At 43.9% G+C, this 26,247-nt stretch overlaps 10 protein-coding genes and 3 non-coding genes across 13 annotated transcripts in view; 8 read left to right on the forward strand and 5 right to left on the reverse strand.

Annotated features, from left to right (window-relative positions):
- The first annotated feature begins 1,643 nt into the window (after window positions 1-1,643).
- Window positions 1,644-2,008, forward strand: CANTADRAFT_281410 (uncharacterized protein). The gene has a single exon (XM_020208232.1). It carries the CDS (start codon window positions 1,746-1,748, stop codon window positions 1,941-1,943), a length of 198 nt encoding a protein of 65 aa, XP_020062893.1. The 5' UTR covers window positions 1,644-1,745; the 3' UTR covers window positions 1,944-2,008.
- Window positions 1,675-1,782, forward strand: CANTADRAFT_t184. The gene has a single exon. It is a non-coding gene; the product is annotated as a tRNA-Pro (tRNA).
- A 7-nt stretch (window positions 2,009-2,015) lies between the features above and the next one.
- On the forward strand, window positions 2,016-9,160 carry NIK1 (Nik1p). The gene is made up of 2 exons (XM_020206223.1): window positions 2,016-3,128; window positions 5,452-9,160. The coding sequence occupies exons 1-2, from the start codon at window positions 2,189-2,191 to the stop codon at window positions 8,997-8,999; spliced, it is 4,488 nt and encodes a 1,495-aa protein (XP_020062894.1). The 5' UTR covers window positions 2,016-2,188; the 3' UTR covers window positions 9,000-9,160.
- Window positions 3,277-3,368, reverse strand: CANTADRAFT_t212. Its single transcript has one exon. It is a non-coding gene; the product is annotated as a tRNA-Lys (tRNA).
- A 437-nt stretch (window positions 9,161-9,597) lies between the features above and the next one.
- Window positions 9,598-10,653, reverse strand: CANTADRAFT_55350 (alpha/beta hydrolase; the record flags this gene model as incomplete). Its single annotated transcript, XM_020210437.1, has 1 exon — window positions 9,598-10,653. One exon carries the CDS (start codon window positions 10,651-10,653, stop codon window positions 9,598-9,600), a length of 1,056 nt encoding a protein of 351 aa, XP_020062895.1.
- A 108-nt stretch (window positions 10,654-10,761) lies between these two features.
- Window positions 10,762-12,324, forward strand: CANTADRAFT_12395 (uncharacterized protein; the record flags this gene model as incomplete). The annotated part of the gene is made up of 1 exon (XM_020206224.1): window positions 10,762-12,324. Exon 1 carries the CDS (start codon window positions 11,053-11,055, stop codon window positions 12,322-12,324), a length of 1,272 nt encoding a protein of 423 aa, XP_020062896.1. The 5' UTR covers window positions 10,762-11,052.
- Window positions 12,325-13,049: 725 nt separating this feature from the next.
- On the forward strand, window positions 13,050-16,358 carry POL3 (DNA-directed DNA polymerase delta). The gene has a single exon (XM_020207902.1). The coding sequence runs from the start codon at window positions 13,074-13,076 to the stop codon at window positions 16,299-16,301; it is 3,228 nt and encodes a 1,075-aa protein (XP_020062897.1). The 5' UTR covers window positions 13,050-13,073; the 3' UTR covers window positions 16,302-16,358.
- An 82-nt stretch (window positions 16,359-16,440) lies between these two features.
- Window positions 16,441-18,915, reverse strand: CANTADRAFT_54432 (C2H2 zinc finger protein Ribonuc_L-PSP Endoribonuclease L-PSP; the record flags this gene model as incomplete). Its single annotated transcript, XM_020210322.1, has 3 exons — window positions 16,441-18,348; window positions 18,550-18,770; window positions 18,825-18,915. The coding sequence occupies 3 exons, from the start codon at window positions 18,913-18,915 to the stop codon at window positions 16,441-16,443; spliced, it is 2,220 nt and encodes a 739-aa protein (XP_020062898.1).
- A 327-nt stretch (window positions 18,916-19,242) lies between these two features.
- Window positions 19,243-19,620, reverse strand: CANTADRAFT_55114 (RidA family protein; the record flags this gene model as incomplete). Its single annotated transcript, XM_020210406.1, has 1 exon — window positions 19,243-19,620. The coding sequence occupies one exon, from the start codon at window positions 19,618-19,620 to the stop codon at window positions 19,243-19,245; it is 378 nt and encodes a 125-aa protein (XP_020062899.1).
- Window positions 19,621-19,916: 296 nt separating this feature from the next.
- CANTADRAFT_281491 (MFS general substrate transporter) lies at window positions 19,917-21,777 on the forward strand. The gene has a single exon (XM_020208233.1). It carries the CDS (start codon window positions 20,213-20,215, stop codon window positions 21,746-21,748), a length of 1,536 nt encoding a protein of 511 aa, XP_020062900.1. The 5' UTR covers window positions 19,917-20,212; the 3' UTR covers window positions 21,749-21,777.
- Window positions 21,778-22,312: 535 nt separating this feature from the next.
- On the forward strand, window positions 22,313-24,411 carry CANTADRAFT_26839 (cobW-domain-containing protein). The gene has a single exon (XM_020207903.1). The coding sequence runs from the start codon at window positions 22,476-22,478 to the stop codon at window positions 24,336-24,338; it is 1,863 nt and encodes a 620-aa protein (XP_020062901.1). The 5' UTR covers window positions 22,313-22,475; the 3' UTR covers window positions 24,339-24,411.
- Window positions 24,391-24,480, reverse strand: CANTADRAFT_t211. The gene has a single exon. It is a non-coding gene; the product is annotated as a tRNA-Phe (tRNA).
- Window positions 24,481-26,102: 1,622 nt separating this feature from the next.
- Window positions 26,103-26,247, forward strand: part of CANTADRAFT_7274 (uncharacterized protein) — a gene marked incomplete at both ends in the record, with an annotated part of 1,451 nt that continues 1,306 nt past the window's right edge. Inside the window, one exon of the mRNA XM_020211090.1 lies at window positions 26,103-26,230. Coding sequence (XP_020062902.1) covers window positions 26,103-26,230 — 128 coding nt within the window. The remainder of the gene's footprint in view (window positions 26,231-26,247) is intronic.

Consider the following 26,247-nt stretch of genomic DNA (forward strand, 5'->3'; position numbering starts at 1 on the left):
GCTCGAAAGTCATTCATGCGCTACAGGCTATGTGGTGTGACCATATACATGAGAATTTTTAATCAACATGAAAGATTATGAGCCTTTTCTTGAAGTGCACGTTGCGCGTACCTCTTTCTGGGGTAGTGGATTGCATGAGTTAGCTTAGACGACACTATAGAATATTCAAAAGACATGAAGTATTTTTTTAGATGCTAGGATTTGAAGTAAAAACTTACATAGCTGATCTCAGGGTATTCATATCATGTACTAGATTTTACTGCCACTAGAGGAGAATAAACCATGGAATAGTTCGCAAACGCAGCAGGGCAACATTGATGAGTTAGCTAAAAATAGATCGGTTGCAAATAATCTTAGGCATTTACCATAACGTACAATAAGCATTTCCTTTTTTTAATTGTTCTTTTCTTTTGGGGATAGGTGCATATCTCGGACGAGAAGAAAAACAGATACGATTCTCCGTGCACAGAAGTAGTAAGTCAACGAGTTTCCCTAGAACGTCCAGTATTAAAGGTGACTATATTACCGCCACTCATACCGCTACTTCGGGCTCGGTCAAATAATTCGATAAGTATAATCCAAATGCATCGTAGATAAAATTATATAATACGGGAAATGTGCTAAGAGAGTGTCTCTATTGCTCCTAAAGGTTAAGAGCATGCTGTCAAAAACAAAGTCAAAAACAAATTTTGAATCACTTCTGTTATCTAAGCATACATGCAATGAATTAATGCTAAGATTCTTCGGATCAGTGCATTAACTTAACTATAATCCTGCCTCCTGTTCTCAAAAGGAGAGATCAGATTCTTCGGAGTGTGGGCAATAGAACGTGGCCTACTTTGTACTCCGCTGACAAAAGGGTTGGAAAAACTCACTTCTAAATTTTTGCAAACTTAAGTAGCTTGAACAACTTAACTATGTTTCAGCTTTCCTTGCAGCATGCCATATAAAGATCGTTTGTCCACTGAAGATCTCACTTCGAGAAATTTCCATGAAATGGTTTGCTACTTTCAAAATAGAAGTTTTATAGTTCCATCTTACAGATTGGAAGGATTTTAGTTCAGTAATAGCTACGAAATATCTCCTAGAGCTTTGAAGTGGAACCATAATTCTCGGGCCAAGAAAAGACACTCATCTAGTTCCATAGTTTTTATTTGGCTAATGAGAAGAATACTATAATTTACCCGTTAGTTTCCGAATAAATTGTTGAAGCTAATTGTGTGAAGCTAATAAGATATCTTAACCACTATAAGACACAATACAGAGAACTCCCCACAGATCCCTCCTCCCTATCTGAGTTTCTACTAAGAAGGGTCTAGGAAGTAGTTATATTTTTCTTGCTATTGGCAACTGCTACCCCGTGAACATGCATAGGCTTCACCCTAGTTTGAAAGAAAGCATCCCATAGATTTTGATCATCGTTGGAAATGAAAAAAACCCATTTTTTTCACTTAGACTCTGGTCAACCATTACATGTCATCTTGGTTTTTTTTTTTGAATGCATTTTGCGGCTTTAAAAGTTCAATGTGACACTCTGAGATCAACAAACCATGAAGGGGGTTATTCTGATCAAAATTTCTTACTGGAAAAAAGTAGGGGCATGAGTTTTTGTTTACTTGCTTACCAATCTGAGTCTTAGTATGGAAAATGCAAGTTTATCGAACTCAATAAAAAGGGCGTGTGGTCTAGTGGTATGATTCTCGCTTTGGGAGACTGCTCAGTTTACTGTGCGGAAAACTTCAAGCATGCGAGAGGCCCTGGGTTCAATTCCCAGCTCGCCCCTTTTTTCTGTCCATCTTTTTAAATTTTTGAATTGTATAAAGCCCCAGCCTGACCAAACTATATCACTTCCTACCCTTTTTCCCTCCAGCAGTCCTCCAGCTAGACTATCGTTTTCCCTAGTCACAAATCTGTTTTACGGGGTAGCCAACAGTTTTTGGTAAGGCGTGCCCGAACCAATAGATTAGGCGCTTGGTACCAACTAATTTTTGTTCCGTAAGATTCTACGGCCACACCATTTACGTGTTCATATAACTAGATCAACACGGTGGCTATTATCCAGCTGTTATCTTCGACTACGCTAATCCTGTTATCAAGCAGATTTATGTACAAATAATAGCTAAAGACCACCAGATCGTTGACTTACAGATCATAGAGACGACATTATTCATCAAGGTCAAAAGTCAGAATGTCCTCATATACTGCAGAGCAAGAAAAAATAGTCTTGAAAATCCTCTCTTACAAGCCCCATCAATACTATGAGATCTTAGCTGTGGAGAAGTCGGCAGGAGAAGCTGAAATCAAAAAGTCATATCGTAAACTTGCCATCAAGTTACATCCAGACAAAAACCCACATCCTAGAGCTGCCGAAGCCTTCAAATTTTTGAATAAAGCATGGGGAGTGTTAAGTGATCCTTCCAAGAAAAACATCTTTGACCAAACAGGGTCCGATCCGGAAGCAAGATTCGGTGCCAGCTCATCAGGAGCCTCGCCGTTCTCAAGAGGCGGTAATGCACAGCACTTCTCAGGATTCCAATCTGGAGGAGGTGTTCCATTCGACGAGGACATTTTCAACCTTTTCTTCGGCGGTGCTTCCAGAGGACCTACATTCAACTTTGGTGGCAATGGTTTTACTTTTCAATCTTTCGGTGGAGACCCGTTTGTAAGACAGCATACGCAAGCACGGACTCAAAATTCAAGGGCTCGTCAACAAACCCCAGCAGAACCTTCCACTTTCGAAACATTGAAACAGTTACTTCCAATTTTATTATTTTTGATTGTCCCTATAATATCAGCTCTTTTTTCAGACGATTCGTCGGTTCCAGACTATTCATTCACGCCTTCGAAGCTGCTCAACTTGGAAAGAAATACACCTAACTACAAGATCCCCTTCTACGTGTCGGAAAATTACATAAAGAAGAAGAAGTTGACCAGTAAGCAATTGAAACATCTTGATAGGAAGGTGGAACAAGTATTTATTCAAGACAAGAGATCCAAGTGTTCAAGGGAGCAAATTATGAAGAATGAAATGATGGAAGATGCCCACGGTTGGTTCTCCACTGATTTTGAGAAATTAAGGGAGGCCGAAAACATGCCAATGCCTAATTGTCAGACTTTGAGAAAATTGGGTTTAATTTGAAACTTTTCTACCTCGTATAACGTTTTAATTCTATCTATAGCATCCGTTAACAATACACTTTCCTTAATTAATATACAATATAATAATCTATACTTTGGCGTGCCTAGCTCAAAAACTTTGATCACATTAAAAAAGAAAGCCCGACGCGGGGGTCGAACCCGCAACCTTGTGATAACCTCTTAAACACAAGAATAAAAGTCACACGCTCTAGCCATTGAGCTAGCCAGGCTAATCTCTGGCCTGTAATTGCTGATCAACATATAAGTCTTCTGCAATCAATGAGGAAACATCCTTACCGCAATAGTAGAATAAAACGTTCTGAAAACAGTTGAATAGCATTTTATTTAAGTTGAGATGAATATAAATGACATGTCAGTTCCAAATACTCTAGATAATGGTACCATGCAAGGAATTCTGGTGTGTATCAAAGAAGAAAGTGAACTTCAAGATAATTGTACTAGCAAAATAGTAGGCAATTAGTCCCGGTTGATTCTAACTGGACAAATAAATGTTTTAAGGATTGTTTTTTTTCTATTGAAATTATGCCATTTACTGATTTTTTCACTAAATGATGAAAATTTGCAAAACTGGCTTTTTCTTGATTTTAAGACTAAAAGTAATACTCAACAGAATTGAATGTTCAATGCCCTTTTTCCTGTCCTGTATGGATGCCTACTAGCTTGTTGGTGCTGTACTCTAGGTCAAGCGATTCTTGAACTCCACGCGGCTGTTTTCCAAGATATCCGACACGGGCAGCATCAGGGGATATTTTTTCGAGTATCGGAGGCACAACGCACATGCCGACGCAGTACCTGCACCCCGAGCAACAGGTTTAGAATTGGCACCGGCCACTTGGCCCCGAGCTCATAATCGACACGATCCGGTTTTCCCACAACTGGGCAGCTCCATCATTCTTCCTGTCTGTAGAGTCGGCGGAGTCCGGCGAAGGGGGTACCTGCTGAAAAATATCGGTGCGCATCCTCGCTAGAGGGGGCGGGGGAAGCCAAGCGAGCTAATATTAGCAGACACAACAAACACAGGCTCCCTAGCACCATTTGGTGGAGCCTGCGGTATCCGCAGTCACCCCCGACAGTGCGTCGGCGCTCGATGTACAAACTGTGTGGTGTATCTCCATCGGGCACAGGGCCACAAACCAGTGCTTAGGCACTTTGAGAGAACAAAAGGGTGGGAGTGGGGGAAAATAGAGGATTCTCCGCCCTCCCAGAAACCTGGCTGGCTCGCCAGCTCCCGAAGCCACCAGCAGCCACGCTCATCAGCGTGGGCGTAGGCGCCTCCCCACGTTATTTTTAGTTCGAGGTTCCATCGTGCTGAGCAACGGTCTCTGATTCGATCTCAGTAGTCTGGTGCGAGCACTGGCAGGGCATTCACGACTGGGTGGTATGGCGACGCATTACGTCATCGGACCAAACTGTCTCTAGTGGGGGGCCACCAGAGCACGCCACCCAGAGTGCATCCTTGCCACACCACAAGATCCGCACTACACTACTGTGGTACTTCGGAACTCCTTTCCTTCTTTCCTTCTTTCCTCCTTCCTTCCTCCTTCCCTCCCTATCTTCCCGTGTCGTGGTGCGAATTGACATTTCCCCTAATTCGCGAAACGACGCCCGAAAAACGTTACGTCATACCGTGATGGCCGGGGCTGTTGGCAACAAAAGGGGGGCAAAACGCCGCCCCCACTGCCAGTACCTCCCCGTCAGGCCTGCGTAGGCGCCTACCCACCTCCCCGACACCCCTCCCGTCGTATTGGGCCCGTGCCGTGCCGTTTCGTAGACATTTCCTCCTCGTCTTTCACCCACCGTTTTCTCCCCGTTGTTGTGAACAATCGCACCCTACACGGCACTCTCCAGGACACGACCAGCGTTAAGCCGAGACATTGTACCGACCAATATACAATCCGCAGACATCCCCTCCCGTAATACCACCTTCACCAGACCCTCGGAGACCGACCAGGCTACGTCACGTCCACGTCCACGTCTAGACTTCACGCAGAGTTGCTGTCCACCACAAGAACCGCACGCCACAAGAACCGCTCGAAACGGCCCACAATAGACCATCCAGGAGTGCTTATACCAGTTAGCTCTACCACCAGTTGCCACGAAGTAGTTAGACAAGCTGTTGTTGTGCTACAAGCGTTGTTCCCGTCGTTTTCCGTTAATCACCCAGCAGTATTGCCTCCTTCCAGTAATTAGTGCTATCAGTTGACAATCAGTCGTTATCTCCCAACGTCGTTAGTCCTACCAACGTATCGTCCCTCCCAACGCATTTACTACGCCTGTCCCTGATCCAAACAGCGTCCTCCGCCCGTCCTTTCAAAGTATCCAAAATTACGCCTTCAACCAAGAAACAAAAGGTGTCGTCTACAGAAAACAGTCCTATTACCCGCGAAGACAACTCGAGTGCCAGCCATATGGACTCAGCAGAACTATTAAGGATCCTCGAGGACCCGGTTCTCTTCAAAGAAAAGGGCGATCTCATACGAAATGACCTTCTTGCCCATATAAAGAAACAGGACGTGGTCATCCAGAATGTCACCAACGAGTTGGATACTTCCAAGACCGCCAACAAAGCCTTCAAACAGGCCTTGAGTGAGATCGGAACTGTGGTCATTTCCGTCGCCATGGGTGACTTGTCCAAGAAGGTCGAAATCCACACCGTTGAATCGGATCCCGAGATCTTGAAAGTCAAGATTACCATCAATACCATGATGGACCAGTTACAGGCGTTCGCCAACGAAGTTACCAAAGTTGCCACTGAAGTCGCCAATGGTGAGTTGGGTGGTCAAGCCAAGAACGAAGGTTCTGTTGGTATCTGGAGATCCTTAACCGATAATGTGAATATTATGGCCCTTAACTTAACTAACCAAGTGAGAGAAATTGCTGATGTCACCAGAGCTGTAGCTAGAGGTGACTTGTCCCGGAAAATTAACGTGCACGCCCAAGGTGAAATCTTACAGTTGCAAATGACTATCAATACAATGGTGGACCAATTAAGGACGTTCGCTTTCGAAGTGTCTAAAGTCGCCCGTGATGTTGGTGTTTTAGGTATTTTGGGTGGTCAAGCTTTTATTGAGAATGTTGAAGGTATTTGGAAAGAATTAACTGATAACGTAAATGCTATGGCTTTGAACTTAACAACTCAAGTCAGAAATATTGCTAATGTGACTACTGCGGTAGCAAAAGGAGATTTGTCTAAGAAGGTTACGGCTGACTGTAAAGGTGAAATTTTGAATTTGAAATTAACCATCAACCAGATGGTGGATCGATTGCAGAATTTCGCTCTTGAGGTGACTACATTATCGAGAGAAGTCGGTACTTTAGGTATCCTAGGAGGGCAAGCCAATGTGCAAGATGTCGAAGGAGCTTGGAAAGCAGTTACAGAAAACGTCAATCTAATGGCTACGAATTTAACAAACCAAGTCAGATCGATTGCTACAGTGACTACTGCAGTTGCTCATGGTGATTTGTCCCAGAAAATTGATGTGCACGCTCAGGGTGAAATTTTACAATTGAAGAATACTATCAATAAGATGGTGGACTCTTTACAGTTATTCGCTTCTGAAGTGTCGAAGGTTGCTCGAGATGTCGGTATCAATGGTAAATTGGGTATTCAAGCCCAGGTCAGTGATGTCGATGGTCTTTGGAAGGAAATTACGTCTAATGTCAACACTATGGCCTCCAACTTGACATCTCAAGTTAGAGCCTTCGCACAAATTACAGCTGCAGCAACAGATGGTGATTTCACCAGATTTATTACAGTCGAGGCCAGTGGTGAAATGGATGCTTTGAAGACCAAGATTAACCAGATGGTGTTAAATTTGAGAGAGTCTATTCAAAGAAACACTGCTGCCAGAGAAGCTGCTGAATTGGCTAATAGTGCAAAGTCTGAGTTTTTGGCAAACATGTCTCATGAAATTAGAACACCATTGAACGGTATCATCGGTATGACACAGTTGTCCCTTGACACAGAATTGACACAATATCAAAGAGAGATGTTATCTATTGTCCACAATTTAGCTAATTCCCTTTTGACAATTATCGACGATATTTTGGATATCTCCAAGATTGAAGCCAACAGAATGACCGTTGAACAGATTGATTTCTCATTGAGAGGTACTGTTTTTGGAGCCTTGAAGACATTGGCTGTGAAGGCTATTGAGAAATCCTTAGATTTGACTTACCAATGTGACTCATCATTCCCAGACAATTTGATTGGTGATTCGTTCAGATTACGTCAAGTTATTTTGAACCTAGCTGGTAACGCTATCAAGTTTACCAAGCAAGGTAAGGTTAGTGTTAGTGTTAAGAAGTCAAGTAAGATTGTTGAAGACACCGAAAAATTACTCTTGGAAGTATGTGTTAGTGACACCGGTATTGGTATCGAAAAGGACAAACTTGGTCTTATTTTCGACACTTTCTGTCAAGCAGATGGTTCTACTACGAGAAAGTTCGGTGGTACAGGTCTAGGCTTGTCCATTTCCAAACAGTTGATTCATCTTATGGGTGGTGAAATTTGGGTTACTTCTGATTATGGTTCTGGATCCAATTTCTACTTTACTGTGAGTGTTTCTCCCTCGAACATCAGGTATACTAGACAAACTGAACAATTATTACCATTCAGCTCACATTACATTTTGTTTGTTTCAACTGAACATACTGACGAGGAGCTTACGGAAATCAATGATGGAATTGTTGAGTTAGGCTTGAACCCAATAATTGTGAGAGATATCAACGATGCTAATTTGACTGAGCCAGTTAAGTACGATATTATTATGATTGACTCTATCGAGACTGCAAAGAATTTGAGGTTACTTCCAGAAGTCAAGTACATTCCATTGGTGTTGCTTCATCACTCCATTCCTGAATTGAACATGAGAATCTGTATTGATTTGGGTATCTCCTCCTATGGTAACACACCATGTACTATAACCGATTTGGCGAGTGCCATAATACCTGCTTTGGAATCCAGATCTATTTCTCAGAACTCGGACGAATCTGTCAGTTACAAGGTATTGTTAGCAGAAGATAATTTGGTTAACCAGAAGTTAGCTGTCAGAATTTTGGAGAAACAGGGTCATCAAGTTGAGGTTGTTGAAAATGGTTTGGAAGCCTATGAAGCCATTAAAAAGAATAAATATGATGTGGTGTTGATGGATGTTCAAATGCCTGTAATGGGTGGTTTTGAAGCAACCGAAAAGATCAGACAATGGGAGAAGAAGTCGAACCCTATAGATTCCTTGAGCTTCAGAACTCCAATTATTGCATTAACAGCCCATGCGATGTTGGGTGATCGTGAAAAGTCGTTGGCGAAGGGTATGGATGACTATGTGTCGAAGCCATTGAAGCCTAAGTTGTTGATGCAAACTATAAACAAGTGTGTGCATAACATCAACCAATTGAAGGAGCTTTCGAAGCAAAACAACAGTAACAGAACCTCCGACTTTGCGAAGAACTTGAAGAAGGGTTCCATAAAAAACGAGCATGTTCACTCCAACATGTTGATAGGGTCCAGTCCAAGTAGCACGTCTGTCAATACCCCTGTCGGATTTGGTTCCGGTGGCAACACTGGTACCGGAACTGGAGGTACCAACTCGACATGCTCCACTCCACCAATTGCATCGGCCGATTTGTTCACCTCTGCAATGCAGGGTCCGCCAAAAATCAGAAAAACCAACTCCAACGACCAAATTTCAAACGGCTCTACTAGACCGGGCCAATTATCGATGAATAACAAGTCCGTCACCGAGAGTCGACTTTATTCGTTTGCAAGCTTCAAGACGGAAGGAAATGGCGACAGCATGGATGTGGACGAATCGTCTAAGAAGATCGAGCAACTTGATTAGTTTAAGTTTGAGGGAAGTTGACCATATTTCAACTGGATTATTATATTGAGTGCATCCGTTCCATTGGAACCTTACAGTTCATCATTTGTAGACCATCAATACTTGCTACTTTTTATTTATTTCAAATTGGGTATATAATTCGAATGTCATTATTGTTTTGGAAGACATGTAGGAACAATATAATTATTAAGTAGTTTTGGGCGAAATGTGCCGTCATGATTAATTATCTATAGTCGTTTTCGAAGATATTGCACTTTGGAGCAGCATCATAAGTAATTATAATTGTTTCGACGTATTACTTATTTATAATCCTCTTGGACACTAGCATCAGATTATTTTTTTAGCATATTTTTAGTATGGAGCAGCACCATGAATAATTTATCTATAATTATTTGGAAGTCTTGATTAATTATCCATAATTACGCAGAGCTTGGCAATTTGGCATAACGACTAATTATTAATTATTTGGACGCACGTCACAACTACACCTCTTTTCTCACGTTATCATGCTTCATGTTATCAATGCTGCGAATCGCATCGCATCTCTATCTATCTATGAATGGTACAAGAGACTACACCAGGTAACTCTTGGTGCAGCTTAAGCAAACGCCTTCTTCAATCCGTCAACGTTGGACTTGATCAATTGTTTTCCTTGTTCCAACACCGAGTCCATGACCATGACTGGGTGAGGACAGCCCTTGTAGATGTTAGCGGTGCACTCCACGCCGTTTCTTCTCAATTTGTCTCCGTAAGCCAAACCTTCGGACTTCAACACGTCACACTCACCCACACACAACACGGCTGGGGGGTTCTTCTTGAAGCTCTCGTCAGGGTAGAAGAGAGGCGATGCTTCAGGGTCGGTGAACTCGCCGTTAGGCAAGTAGATGGCTCTGTACCAAAGCATCTTTTCCGCTGGCAATTGCGGGGTGAACTCGTACTCCTTCCACGACTCGTAGTTGTCGGTGTTGGCGGTACAGTCGGTGACAGGCACCACCAAGACCTGGAATTTGATGCTGGGCAATCTTTCCGAGAGGGGCGAGTTGACGAATTTGTGGCACACGATAGCTGCCAAGTTACCGCCTGCGGACGAGCCGCCAACAGCCACCTTGTCGCCGTCGATCTTCAACTGGGCGGGGCCTTCCTCGAGAGCCCACACCAAGGCTTCAAATGCGTCGTTGGGAGCAGCGGGAAAGGGAGCCTCTGGTGCCAAACGGTAGTCGACAGTGACGACCACACACTGGGCGTCCTCTGCAATGTGCGAGCAGTACGAGTTCTCGGTACCAATGTTACCGAGAACGTGTCCGCCTCCGTGGTACCACACGTAACATGGGAAGCCTGCAGCGGGAGGAGTGCCCTTAGGAACAAACACTCTGGCGGGGATTTCGGGGCCCTCGGTGTACTTTCTGGGGATGGCGATGTCGTAGATCTTCTCCATCTCGGCCATGGGCGTTTGGCCTGGCACAACGTTACCGGCAGCCTTGAGCTGAGCCAAGGGAACTCTGTGGGTGTAGAGGATGTTGGAGTTGGTGCTCAACTTGTCGGCGTAGAACTGCTTGTAGACGGGGTCCAACTTGTCGACCACCGAAGGGTGCAACTGGTGGGGAGTTGGAGGAACTCCTCCTGGGAAGCTGAAGTCTGGTTGAAGCGTGTACATATTGGTGGTGGTGTTGTGGTGGGAATTGTAAATTTTGACAAGCGAGTCTTTTCGGTTCTTATATGGGAGCGCCAGCCGTGGTTAGTGTGCTCTGGCAGTGTGGATCGGCTGGCGGTTTCTGGGGTTGGGTTGAGTTGGTGGGAGCCACTGGCCCTTGGTGGTGGAGGGAGCGGGGCCGATCGCGGTGGAGGGACCGCGCTGCCCCACACTTCGCGCCAACAATAGTCATAGTGGGGGACCACTGCCCTCCATGCCCCTCCCCCAACCTGCAATCCTCGCCTGCGATACGGGAACCCCCTCCGTCACTCCCCCACATCATACCGCCATTCGCAGCCGCCAGCGTATAAGTACCACAACCGTTCTGGATCACTTCCTACACTTCCCCCACATTTCCTCTCCATGACATACCCATCCTTGCTCACTCCTCTCGCTGACAAGCACCAAGTGCTTGCCGCCTACCAGGGCAAGCACATTTCGGAGTTGCCTACTCCATCGGTAGTCATCGACAGAACCAAGTTCCAGAAGAACTGTGACAGAATGCTCGAAAACGCCCACAAGTTGAACGCTGGCTTCAGAGCACACATCAAGACCCACAAGACGCTCGAGGGCACGTTGTTGCAGTTGGGGTCTGGCGCCCACAGAACCCAGCGCTTGGTGGTGTCCACCACCAGAGAAGCCTGGAACATTCTCCCATTGGTGGAGCAGGGCTTGGTGTCCGACATCCTCTTCAGTTTGCCTGTGGTCAAGTCCAGGTTGCCTGAGTTGGCGGAGTTGGCCACGAAGGTGCCTCAGTTGAGACTCATGCTCGACAACACCCAGCAATTGGACACTTTGGCTGAGTTCCGCGAAGCCCACCCAGAAACCAAGAAGTGGTCCGTCTATGTCAAGATCGACATGGGCACCAGCAGAGCTGGCCTCATCAACGACACCAAGTACTTGGACGAATTACTCGCCAAGCTCTTGAAGGACGACCGCATCAGACAGCATGTCGACACCTACGGGTTCTACTGCCACGCAGGCCACTCGTACGCCTCGGACTCCGAGAACAAGGCCAAGGACTTCTTGCTCCAGGAAATCACCCACGCCAACGCTGCTGCTGCTGCTGCCATGAAGCTCGACCCAAGCGCCTCCTACCACATTTCTGTGGGTGCCACTCCTACTGCACACGCCTCCGAGCTGTTGACCACCGAGGAATTGGCTGAGAAGTTCGAGGGTGGCTTGGCTGGTAAGCTCGAGTTGCACGCTGGTAACTACCCATGCTGCGATCTCCAGCAGCTTTCCACCGGCTGCATTACTGAAGATAACATCTCGTTCACCTTGATCGCAGACGTGCTTTCTACATACCCTGAGAGAGGAAACAAGGCTCCAGGAGAACAGCTCATTAACGCCGGTGCCATTGCGTTGGCAAGAGAATTTGGCCCTGTTTACGGCCATGGTAGAATCATGGAGCCAAGAGGCTACGAGAACTGGGTGGTTGGCAGACTTTCCCAGGAGCACGGTATTTTGGTCCCATTGGATGAGACAAAGAAGACGGAATTCTTACCCATCAACACCCGTGTTAGAGTCATTCCACAACATTCCTGTATCACTGCTGCTGCCCATCCTTGGTTCTACATAGTCGACGAAAAGGACGTGGTAGTGGACGTTTGGGTTCCTGCTACAGGCTGGTAGTTTACGGATTACGAATAGAGTAAATAGGTTAATTCATCAAAAGGCAATTTTCAGTATAAACCCTTCCTGTAATACTCCATGGTGAACATTTCTAGATTTAGTACCCCGTCTGGTAGGTTGTCGCAATACAAGACGGTTATATGCTTGCTTGGTCATGGTGGAATTAATTAATAATTTTAAGAATATATTTGAGATCATGTCGTCCGATAATAGGATATCTAAGTGCTTCATGATTTCCAACAAGTGTCAAGTATGATCAATGAATCTTCGATGTAGGATTTGCATTGTCCATTTTTCTATTTTTTCAATATTATATAATAATTGCAATAATATTATTTTTAATAAAAAAGTCTTGTGCTTAGGTAAAATTTAAGATCTCTAAGCTTTCATGGTATGATTTAGCTTTAGGAATCTTGAAACTGGCTGTAATACCCAATCAGAACCTCTTACAAATGGTAAAGCTAACTCAAAATTGGGTTAGACGGCCTTAGTGGGGTAATGTGCTTAGTATTTCTGCCGCATCCTAAGAATGCAGTCAGACACAAACCTAATGGTACTAGACTACACCACACTGTTTGTTGGCCCCAACTAGTAGCCTATCTCATAGCATTTTGGTGTTACCATCATTGACCATCTCCAACTAAAAATCAGTAATGTATTACGTAAGAACCGCGTCACACGCGTTTGGCTTACATCTCCAAATTTATTACTGGATCTTGCTATCAGCTACTTTCCCTCCAGCCTACACCATGTCACAGGTTAAGAGAGAGCGTGACCACGACCAGGCGCATTCATTGCCCGCCGTCTCACAGTCCATCTCGTCTTCCCAAGTGGAGCTTGCATCATCACAAGAGCAATTGTTGAAGAAGGTGAGGAGGCCCAATAGTGGAGAAGAGCCCTCAGAGTTCGAAAGAGAGTTATTGGACATGACTCAACATGCCCGTGAGATTGGCAGTGAAGAGGACCAATCGTGGGATAGGCCCCCTTTGGAAAATGTGGACCCTTCCACCATGGATGTATCATTCCAACAATTGGATGCTGAAGAATTCAACAACGGAGACGACACAGAGGCCAGATTTTTTGGAATAACACAGGAGGGCTACTCAGTGTTGTGTAACGTGGTTGGATTCGTCCACTACTTCTATGTTCCAGTTCCTAAAGGGTTTTTCAAGGAACAGCATTTGAGTCGATTCATCACTTACTTGAAGGCAAATTTCGAGGGGATTCTTGATGTCGAAATCAAACTTAAGGAATCGATTTGGGGATATAACAATAATACCAAAAGTCCTTTCTTCAAGATCTTCTGCAACAAAAGCATTTCCAGAGTCAGAACTGGCTTTGAAAGAGGAGATGTTCGCTTTGAAAACTTGTTCCCGCCACAGAACGTATCCTATGATAACATCAACTTCTTGCTTCGTTTGATGGTTGATTGTAAAATTACCGGAATGTCATGGATCACTCTTCCAAAGGGTAAGTACACTTTGGTTAATGATTCGCAGAAGCTTTCTTCATGTCAAATTGAGTGCTCGATCAATTACAAAGACTTGATCTCACACCCTTCTGAAGGTGAGTGGTTGAAAATGGCCCCCCTTCGTATCTTGTCATTTGATATTGAATGTGCTGGAAGAAAGGGTATCTTTCCAGAGGCCGAACATGATCCGGTGATTCAAATTGCAAACGTGGTACTGAAGCTAGGAGATTCGAGGCCGTTTGTGCGGAATGTGTTCACTGTCAATACCTGTTCCTCGATCATTGGTTCCCAGATCTTTGAGAATGCAACCGAAGAAGAAATGTTGATGAAATGGGTAGACTTCGTCAACAGAGTGGATCCAGATGTCATCATTGGTTACAACACAGCAAACTTCGATATTCCATATTTGATTGATCGTGCCAAGGCCTTAGGGTTAAGACGTTTTGCATACTTCGGAAGACTCAAAAACGTGAAGCAAGAAATAAAGGATGCTGTCTTTAGTTCTAGGGCATATGGTACAAGGGAAAACAAGGTTGTCAACATTGATGGTAGAATGCAATTGGATCTCTTGCAGTTCATCCAAAGAGAATACAAATTGAGATCCTATACTTTGAATTCGGTCTCTGCTCATTTCCTAGGAGAACAGAAAGAGGATGTCCAGCATTCGATTATTACCGATTTACAGAACGGTACTCTGGAGACTAGAAGAAGATTAGCAGTTTATTGTCTTAAAGATGCATACTTACCAATGAGGTTGTTGGACAAGCTCATGTGTTTGGTGAACTACACAGAAATGGCAAGGGTGACGGGTGTACCATTTTCATATTTGCTTGCTAGAGGTCAGCAAATTAAAGTTATTTCCCAATTGTTCAGAAAGTGTTTGGAAGACGATATCATTATTCCTAATATGAGAAGTGAAGGTACAAATGAAGAATACGAAGGTGCCACTGTCATTGAACCAGTCAGAGGTTACTATGACGTTCCTATCGCTACTTTGGATTTTAGTTCTTTGTATCCTTCAATTATGATGGCGCACAATTTATGCTACACAACGTTATTGAACACTCAAACCATCAAGACGTTCGGATTGACCGAAGATGACTATACGAAAACCCCAAATGGAGATTACTTTGTCAAAGATAATAAGAGACAGGGTATCTTGCCAACTATTTTGAACGAACTTTTGACCGCAAGAAAAAAAGCAAAGGCAGATTTGAAGAAGGAAACTGATCCCTTCAAAAGAGATGTTTTGAATGGTAGACAATTGGCATTGAAAATTTCCGCGAACTCTGTGTATGGTTTCACAGGAGCGACTATTGGTAAGTTACCATGTTTAGCCATTTCCTCGTCTGTCACTGCATTCGGTAGAGAGATGATCGAGAAGACAAAGAATGTGGTCCAAGAATATTATACTAAGGAAAATGGTCATCCATATGACGCTCAGGTCATCTATGGTGATACCGATTCTGTTATGGTCAAATTTGGTCCATCCGATCTTGAAACATGCATGAAGATGGGGGAAGAAGCTGCAAACTATGTTTCTACAAAGTTCAAGAGTCCTATCAAGTTGGAGTTCGAAAAGGTATACTTTCCTTATCTTTTGATTAATAAGAAGAGATACGCAGGTTTGTATTGGACCAGACCCGATAAATTCGATAAGATGGATACGAAGGGTATCGAGACAGTCAGAAGAGATAATTGCAGAATGGTTCAAAATGTTATCACGAAGGTTTTGGACTTCATTCTAGAGGATAGAGATGTTGAAAAAGCTCAGAGATTTGTCAAGCAGACCATTGCTGATTTGCTTCAAAACAGAATCGACTTGTCGCAACTAGTCATCACTAAGGCATTCACTAAACACGACTATGCTGCTAAGCAAGCACATGTCGAATTAGCTGAGAGAATGAGAAAAAGAGACGCTGGATCGGCACCAACATTGGGTGACAGAGTTGCTTATGTCATCATCAAGAGTAGTAGTGACAAGAACTATGAAAAATCCGAGGACCCGTTATATGTGTTGGAGAATTCCTTGCCTATTGATGTGAAATACTATTTGGAGAATCAACTTGCCAAACCATTGGAAAGAATTTTCATCCCCATTTTGGGAGAAAGCAAGACCAAGGAGTTATTAGCAGGTTCACACACAAGAACCATCAAGATGCCAGCACCCAAAACTGGTGGGCTCATGAGGTTTGCGAAGAAATCTGAAGTGTGTATCAGCTGCAAAACTCCTTTGAAATCGGACAATCATGGTGCGTTATGCCCAAACTGTATTCGTGATGGTAAAGCACCTGCTTTATATGGTAATGCCTTATCTCAAATGAACTACTTGGAGAACAAATTTTCGAGATTGTGGACCGAGTGTCAAAGATGTCAAGGATCGCTCCATCAAGAAGTATTGTGCTCTAACAAAGATTGTCCGATCTTTTATATGAGAAAGAAAGCTCAGAAGGATGTACATCATCAAGCCCAAGAGCTTGTTAAATGGGAAGAAACTGTCTGGTGATAGCCAGCACATTTATAGTTGAATTCTATAATGGTTAATAATAATGTATATTAGGATAGAATATTTTCCCGTAGCCTCAATTTAAAAGCTATATGGCGTTCTACTAGTAGAAATTATTAATTATTAATTAGCTAGCGAACTATTCGTACATATTTACACAAGTGATTGACTCCCTCCCCAAACATCTTTCAATGCAATTCTTAAAAAGCCGGGAGTACTCCCTTCCAACTTCCCAATTAGAGTTGGTGAATCCTTTATGAAAAATCTTCAAAAGGCCTGCGATATGATGTGTGTTTTCGATATTCTTCATCTGCGCAGCAAACGCTTTGATCTCTTTGTGATATTCAAGGCTGTCTTCGCGATTTATTTGGTGAAGAGGACCCGAGATGCAAGAAATGAAGTTTTTTCTGATTCTTCTCAAATAAGAATAACCATCTTCTCTGTCAGGATAAAAACTATCACCATCTAAGCTTCCAAAGAAATTGGATTCATTTCCATATTTGGAAAAGTTGTAAGCAAATATCACTAGAATAGCACTCGCCATTATATTTTTCCTATGCAAAAAGGGATCAGTGTTAGGATCATACAGGTAGCTTATATCTTCGTTGTGTGGTGATAAAAGCATTTCAAATAAAAATAAGTAAGCATGCACCACGGTGATATCACCATTGGTGCTGTGGGACCATTCTTTCACTCTTCTTTCGACGTTCTGGTATTCGGTCTCGGTAACAGTCACATTCATTCTGCTGGGTGCCCCCGCGTAGACAATGTAGTCATAATGGGTGATTCTCATGTAGATTTGGGCGATGTGGTAAAGACTGAACTTGCATCTAGTATCTTCGTACTTGAGCATGGGAGGTATATTAGGGTAGTCTCTTTCAGTGAAATGAAGGGCTGTTTTGGTATCAAAGCACCCGTTGGGGCACATTTCAACTCTCCAAACATCAATTGCAATGGAGATGATCTCGTTCCACGATTCTTTCATGGAGTCCCACTCCAAGAACGAAAGCTGCAAATCTTTCTGCTGCATTTGGAACATGATGGTCAAAAGCCCCGCCAAAAGAATCGACTTTCCGAAGGTGCTCGTCTGGATGTGTTTCCGGTGCAAGAGGCCCTTGAGGGCGTCCAAGAACTTGGGGGACTGGAACTTGCTGATGGAGTCGATTTTTGTGTACTCGTTGTCGTACTCCCACAAGCTGTCTTCGCACGGCAAGGAGAGCTTGATCTGGTAGGCGTAGAGGATGAGGGTATGGCCGTAGACCGTGGAGTTGACAGTATCCAAGTGGAACGCCATGAGGCACGCACGCTTCATGGACTCGAACTCGATCCACTGTTTCCACACCTGCGGGTCCTGGTCTTCCACGTTCTGCTTGAGCGGATCTCCTCCCAAGATGGGCGAGCGTCGCAAGAGCTGGATCTTTGTTCCGTGGTATAAGAACGAGCGCTCGTGCAAGAAACGGCTGGTGCTGGTGATCTCAAATGACTCCAAGAGCAAGAGGCTCTGCACCACGTAGAGCTTGGCAGGCGGCTTGCAATCTGCGTTGGAGAAGATGAGCCAGCGGAGCGGCTCTGCGATGTGTTCTGCGAGCTTCTGGGGTGCCACGAAGAGCGACTCCTTGTGGCCACTGCAGGGCACCAAGCTGGCACCCACCATGATCATGGAGAGCAAGAGAAGCGGATGGGCCTCCGAGTTGGAGAACGACGGCCTGTGCAAGATGGGGTACTGAGGATGGAATGTGGACCAGTAGATCTCGAGACAGCGCTCGATGTGCGGGAGGCCAAAGTCCTGGTTGAGGCCAAGGGACGGGATGTGGGAAATGAGCTCCAGGCGCACCGAGTCGTCCACCAGGTCTCTGGTGCTAGAGTGTGGGAACTGGGGAGTGATGGCAAACACATTCTCAATGAGCGACGACACAGGCGACACCTCGTTGGGGAAGTTGTGGAACTCGGACGATACGAGCTTGTCGCCACGGGCGAGCGAGTCGTCGTGGAAGAGCCACTCGATCAAGTCGGAGGGTGACAACGGCTTGGTCAACGGCGTCATGGACTCCAACTGCAGCTCGCTGGGCGCCTCTGGCGCCACGACGTCCGCACTGGGCTTGGGCGCTGGTGGGCTCGCGAGCAACGAGATTACGGGAGCCAGGGCCCCCAAGTAGGGAGCCAGGCTCTGGCGCTGGTGAGGGTCCTCATGGAGCTTGTGGAGGCCTTGGTGGGATGCGCGCAGGGCGTAGTCCTGGGTGTGCTTGACCTCTGGGCTGACCAGCACGTTCTCGTGGTAAGTGGAGGAAGCGCCAGTGCCAGCCAGGGGGGCGTTCTCCTTGCTGTACTCGGGGTGGTCGTCGTCGTCGTCATCGTCGTCATCGCCAGCAGAGCCGTCGGCCTTTTTGACCCGTGCAGCGTGGCGCTGGATGTGCTTCTCCCGAACGTCGTTCCTGGAGAACACCAACTCACACCCTGGCCAGGTGCAAGCTAGCTTGCGGGACGGATCGTGGTTCTTTTGATGCCGGGACAAGTGGTCGGCACGGGTGAAGCTGCGGCCACACCCGTCGTAGTCGCAGCAGAAGGTGCCGTAGGTGCGTTTGCGCTTGTTGGGGGGGAAGCCGTGGTGTAGCATCTCGTTAGTGGTGGTGGGGTCCAAGTCCGTGACAGTCATCTCATTCTCTCAGGGTGGTGATAGGTAACGATCGGCGGCGACAAAAAAATAGTCTGGGGTAGGTAGTCCCGAGCGGTAGTACCGTGCGGCGGACGCGCGCGGGATAAGAGCGGGGTCTTATCAGCGGAACTGGCGGGCGCGCCCAGCATTTGCTGGGCATGCAGATGCGACGCATGCAAGCGGGTGCGCGGTTCCAGAGATCCTACAAGTCGGTTCCAGTCAGCCAACGGCTGGAGTGATCTATTGTGTCATATATATGTATAAATGCCGGCAGGGGCGTCTGAGCACCTACTCAACGGTGGCGATGACCTCCAATTCAACCTTGATACGGGGGTCCATGAATGCAGCAATGACACAGCTTCTAGCTGGCTTTTGTGGGAAGTATTGGCCGTAGATCTTGTTCATCTCGGTAGCGTAGCTGATGTCGGAAATGAACATCATCACCTTGAAAACCTTGCTGATGTCGGTGTTGGTCTTGGCCAACACGTTCTTGACGTTGGCAATGGCCAAGTGGGTTTGTTCCTCGAGAGTTTCAGGAATTTCGCCAGTGGTGTAGTTTTGACCCACGATACCCGAGGTGAAGACGTGACCGTTGGAGGTCCATGCAGGGGATAAGACTGGGTGTTCTTGTCCGTCAATAGCAGACCATTCTAATTTTTGTGCCATGGTGAAGTTGTAGTGAAAATTATTGACCGCTGTAATAGCGGAGGACCGGCACTAATAAGTAGTCGCGGCTCCGCAACACAAGCCGCCGATCAAACAGCAGGTGGTAGTGGGGTAGAGGGGTACGTTCCCGCCATGCCTGATGGAATACGTAAGGTGGTGGTGGAGGGAGTCACCACCACCCACCGGTGGAGGCACCGCTTGCAAGTGACCGTATTGAGGGTTTCGTTCCCTGGTGGTGGAGGGAGTCGGTGGGGCTGTGGCCGAGATCCCTTGCCAACACCACCAGGAAACCAGATCCCGGTGGGGAACCTGCATAAACTGTTGAGTATATTTTTTCCGTCGGTGGAGGGAGTTGGGGAAAATGTCATCAATGATATGTCCTTTGTGTGACAATTCCGTACCTCAAGGCAATTTTTCTGGCGCAAAACCCATATGGATCTCTGGTGAATCCCAATCCGGCAACTGCTGTGGGGAGAGATAAGGATGGTAGAACAGAAACCTTTTGATCTCTGTTCAAAACCTTCTATATATTTAGTCCAAAGTACCTCTGGTTTATGCCAACAAACAAAAATCTGTAAGATATTAACTAACAATGAACAAGGACGAGAAGGCAATTGAAATAAACCACGAGGTGAATCGTAAATCATCTGTGTTAAGTTTTGACACTGAAAATGCAAACCAAGATGCTCTGGTTGGTAGTGAGATCGCAGCAACACCTGAGATCGAAGAGATTTACTTCAACAAAACTTTAGAGAGACTGATTGTGAGAAAACTTGATTTCAAGATCTTGCCAGTTATTGCTGTTATGTACCTTTTCAACGCTTTGGACAAGGGAAATATTTCTAATGCTAAGACCGACCACATCGACAAGGATTTGGGTATTAAAGGTCAACAATGGAACTTGATGCTTTCTATTTTTTACATTCCATTTGTTTTATGTGGTTTGCCTTTCTCATTATTGGTGAGAAAGTATAATGCTGCGAATGCCATTCCAGTTTTGATGTTCACTTTTGGATGTATCACCTTGCTCGCCGTCTCAGCATTTAACTTCGGTTCCCTTTTGGTTGCTAGACTTTTCCTTGGTGCTTGTGAATCGTCTTTCCTTCCATCCATTATCTACTACCTTTCGACTTTCTACAGAAGAAGAGAACTTGCTACCCGTATCAGTATCTTTTATGCTGCTTCAGCTATTGCCAACGCATTCAGTGGGTTATTGGCTTTCGGATGCTTCCAAATTAATTCCAAGAAATTACACGGATGGCAAATCTTATTTTTGATTGAAGGTTCCTTGACTATTTCCTTCGCTGTTTTCGCATTTATTGTTCTTCCAAGAGACACCCAAACTACCTCTGTCTTGAATGACGAAGAAAAGGAATATGCTGCTTACAGAATCAAGACCGATTCTTCTGATGACACTTCCAAGAAGGTCTCCTTCAGAGATGCTATGAAGGTCTTCAAGCACCCAGTCGTTTTATTATGGATGCTTGTTGAAGTTTGTATTGGTGTTCCACTTAACTCTATTAACAACTGGTTCCCTCAAATTATCGGTGTCTTGGGTAAGTCCACTGTTCAAACCAACTTGTACACTGTTGCTCCAAATGTTTGGGGTGCTGTCGTTTTGGTTGTTTTAGCTGTTATTTCCGACAAGGTTAGAATCAGATCTATCTTCGTCTGCTTCGCCGTGTTGTGTACTTTGGTTGGTTTCGCTGTCTTCGGTGCTATTGATGTTCAAGCCCACCTTGGTGTTGCTTACTTTTCTTGTTTCTTGATGACCATGGGTGCTTCTGCCTCTTCTGTGTTGACTTCAACTTGGTACACTAACAACACTCCTGGTGCAAACAGAAGAGCTGTTATTTCTGCCGTTGGTGTTCCATTAGCTAACGCTGCTGGTCTTATCTCAACCAACATTTTCTTGCCAAAGGACGCTCCAAAGTATATTCCCGCTTTGGGTATCACCGCTGGTTTCGGTGGACTTGCTATTGTTGTCATTCTCTGCATTCTTTTGTTCATGATCTATGACAACAGAAGAAGAAATAAGGAGCAAGGTGTGAACAGAACTTTCGAAGATGTTCCAACCTACATCCTTAGTGAAGGTCCTAACAACATCAACTTTAGATGGATGTACTAATTTTATCTCGAGAGAGATTTACGTTTTTGAATTTTAATTAGAGTCACTATTAATAAACTCTATAATGACTTATCTGAAAAGTGGAAATGCTTCTTTGTTGACCTTTCCAATTTATTTCTACTATTATTTAACACCATCTGTTTGATTTTAATACATGGAGTTTTTTGCAATGTGCGCGTAAATCGTAATTTCACCATAGGTTGCAAAATTCGAAAATTGTTCAATCCATTTTCCACATACATCAACGTTATAATCTACCTTTTTCAAACTGGCATTTGGTGAGTGAAATCCTTTCAGGGGTGTTCCCTGAAGAAAGAAGATGAGAGTGTGCCCTCACTTCAAATTTTCTACTGCTCAAATGCGCACCTTAATGGTTAAGACGCATTTGACTACGATAGTTATGAAATGCAATAACCATCAGTGGTTCATTTTTTAATTCCTTTTGAGGAATAACTCACTAATTTTCAGCGAATCAAAGCTCGTTAATTGTCATACGATAGTTTGTTAGATTGTGCTCCTGCATATGTTGTATCTTTTGGTGCAATTGTCTACAATAATAGTTTCATTTTGGGTTCACCCACACCCAAAGTCAGATATCAAATACCACTACACGGGGGCTTGATAACTTCAAAGGTTGCAAAATGTTGAGTCCTTTGAAAATTTGGGACTACTTAAAGCCCTAGGTTTAGCTTCAATCACTTTTTTCACTAAAGTAGTCTGTGCAAAAATGCCGATTCATCATTCTAAATCAGTAAAAAAATCCCACAAACTGCCAATTCCAATAACACTTCTCTCAGGGTTTCTTGGTTCAGGTAAAACAACATTATTAGAGAGAATCTTAACAACTGATCATGGCCTCAAGGTAGCAGTCATTATCAATGATGTCTCTCAACTAAATATTGATGCTGCTTTAATTCAAGACCATAAGGTAACAAAGAAGGAGGAGAAATTGATCCAACTACAGAATGGATGCATTTGCTGTACACTTAGAGGTGATTTACTAGAGGAGTTCTTATCTTTGGCTAAGAATGGCGACTTTCAGTATATTATTATTGAATCAACTGGAATATCAGAGCCAATGCAGGTGGCTGAAACTTTTACCACTGAATTCACAGAGATGCTTTTACAAACTCAAGGGTCCATTCCAAAAGATGAAGAGAAGATTCTCAATGAGATTGTTGAACTAGGTGGACTTACTAAGTTAACTAAACTTGACACATGTGTTACGGTGGTTGACTCAGTCAACTTCATGTCAAACTTTGAGACTACTGATTTCTTGGTAGATAGATTTGGAGATAACGGCCAAGGTGAAAGGGAGCGCACTATAACTGACTTGATGGTAGACCAGATTGAATTTGCTGATGTTATAATTGTTAATAAGGTCTCATCTATGAAAAAGAAGAATCGTAAAAAGATCTCCAAAATCATCAAATCTTTAAACCCCATAGCTAAGGTTATTCATGCTGATTACTGCAATGTTGACATTAAAGATGTGGTCAACACCAAAAGATTTGATTTCGAGAAGGCCTCAACATCTGCTGGCTGGTTACAAAGTATTAATGAGATGACTATCAGGGAAGGTTTTGGTAATAAAAATCAATCCACATTGACCCCTAAACCGGAAACTGAAGAATATGGTATCACTAATTTTGTCTACAAATCTAGACGTCCTTTTCATCCTGAAAGATTATATAAGATGATGTATGACAAGTTTGTGATTATAGAACAGTCTGGAATTGACGAATCTGAGAACACAAATGAAAGTGGTGAACAATTCGAACAATTGCTGGATGAAGAACAAGAAGACGAAGGCGAAGATGAGGAACTTGAAAACGACAGCCAGAGTGAAGATGGAGATACTGATGATGACAGCGACTTAGAATTGCCAGAGTTAACAGAGAAGCAACTTCTAAAGAACAAGAAAAGATCTGCATTTGGACCCATGTTGCGCTCAAAGGGATTCTTTTGGATAGCATCTAGGCATATCATTAGAGGAGAGTGGTCATCAGCTGGTTCAATGCTACATATGAAAGGAGGAATTCCATGGTTCGCGGTTACCGGACCATCATACTTTCCCCCAGAGGCGAGAAAGCTAATCGAAAAGGATATGCAGGGTGAATATGGTGATCGAAGAAACGAACTTGTGTTCATTGGTGTTAACATCGACAAACGCAGAATAAGTTCTGCATTGGATTCGTGCTTACTTACTGATGAGGAGTTTGCCGAATTTGAAAGTGTTGTGAAGGATGGGAAGAACTTGTATCATATTGAGAAATCATTGCAGGCAACGTTTAACGATGGGTTTGAAAGCTGGATTAAATTTGACGATGACGAGGATGATACGCCAACACTTCAAAATACAGATGGGCCAGCCAAACAAGTAGAAGAAGAAAAGAAAGATGCCAAAGATAATTCTTCCAAAAGGAAGAAGGCTAAAGCTCACAACGAGAAACGTATCGAGTCAAAGTCGAGCAAAAATTCAGTTAATGGAGTTTCCGATCACTTTGATACTTCCATTAATGGAATAGAAATTCAAAGAGAAAAACATGGGAATCATAGCCATGTGAGGGTTAAAGCTGTGAAGACATAATCGCCTCTATCGCTTAGAATAAATGACTGCAATCAATAAGTAGAAAAAAAATTGCGATTTCTGTGGATCGAACACAGGACCTTCAGATTAACTGTGACTGAATCTCTTCAGTCTGACGCTCTCCCAACTGAGCTAAAACCGCTTACGTTATGTTTTTCCATGGGCGAGAACATAATCCGTACTCAGTAGTATTTATTACATAAGCAGAACTTTGTAGCCCTTGCCAGTCACTAGAGTCAATTGTTTCACATAGAACTTAATACTAACCTGTTGCAGTTGATGGCTACTCATCGCTCAAGGCTAGGGTAAACAAGAAACAAGATGCCATCCATAAACTAGAGAGCAACAACCCAAACGCACGCACCAGGACACCACTAAGGCCATGGTGAACCATTGTATTATGAGATTCAAGGACCTTTTCTGCCAAGAAAAAATTGAGATGATTCTTTACGCTTTTCTAACTAGTATAGAAACAAGAATTTCTCGCCTTGGAGTAGACTTTGAACCATTCAGGGTTGCCAATTAGGTTTTCACCCAAATGGATTCTGGGAAAGAAAAACTGTGGTTAGGAAATCATTTCGATAGATACGATAAACAGTATGCAAACAATAGAGAAGATTACAGATTGTTCCGGCTCTTTATTTAAACCATACGCAGAACGCTTGAGAGCTACAGCAGATACCACAAACCAGTAATTCAGCTTACAACAACGAAAAGAGTCCGTTTTGGTCTTCAATGAGAAGTTCAATAAATTACTAGGCTCCTCTGATCTTGCTGAATAGTCAGGTAAAACTAAGGCATAGTTTTACCCCAGTAAGTTGAATAAGACCACGGGGCTCTATTTTTGTAACAAGAATCTCAAGTCCTTAAAGGAAACCGTGAAAGCAGTAGTTGATCACGAGTCAATCGAATACAGTTAAGCCTCCCAGAGAAAAGAAGATTAAAGCCCCAGAAAATCGGCTGTCAACACACTATAAACAGCGATGGAGTAAATAGACTAGATGAGCTCAAGCCCTGTTTAATTGCATTCCATGATTTCCAAAACCAGAGGCAGCTGTAGGGATATTTGGGATGTTTGGGATGTTTGACAATGAGATAAACTATTTGTAACACCACTGCTGTTCGCGGATACTAAAAATGTCTTTAACTCCATACGAATGTTTACACACCTCATATTCTTTACTGTTATAAGTATTAGCGTGGAAACTGTCCATGCTGAAGGATCGAACAAGCATGAGTTCCCGTTATACAGTGTTTGAAACCAATTATTAGCGAAAAGGACATTGAGCTACTATATTGCTGAAATTTGAATACACAAGAGAAGGCTTCCAACTATGTATCCCATGTACTCCCAATCCTCTGTGGTCTGTGATTCCTAACTTACCAACTCAACATTGACCAGGTCCTTTATCTGATCTGATCACGTGATACTTTTCGCAGCCAACAGAAGCCACAAGGATCTGTAAGAGGTATATCGTTTACAAGTTTGACTGCTTCGGAGAGCAGTTTGAGCTTCGATTAACAGTAAAGCCTAACAGAAGTACTCATTTGTATTCGTTGTACTATCATTTTCTATTCGCCTGTAGCAAATCAGTAGTTTCTCTACTCGTATTCTCACATTGCAACTTTTCCTTTTGTACACTAGGTATAAATTTTGTCTCGCCCTCCTAGAGATTTGGATTCTTTTCTTCATACTATCTTTAGTATAAANTCGAACAAGCTCAAGTAAGAAGTCTACGAAATCAATTAACCGATTACTCAAGCATGTTCCGTTACCGTCTTTCCAAGCTCAAGGCAAGTGTTCGTGCCAAAAAGAAAGATGAAGGCCCATTTGTGGCAGTTATTGAGAACCCGTTATTCGTCGACGATTTAATCCTTGACGAGCTTCGTGAGTTCCCAGAAGATAAAT

Source organism: Suhomyces tanzawaensis, assembly GCF_001661415.1.
Source record: "Suhomyces tanzawaensis NRRL Y-17324 unplaced genomic scaffold CANTAscaffold_6, whole genome shotgun sequence".
In the NCBI taxonomy this organism is placed as follows: domain Eukaryota; kingdom Fungi; phylum Ascomycota; class Pichiomycetes; order Serinales; family Debaryomycetaceae; genus Suhomyces; species Suhomyces tanzawaensis.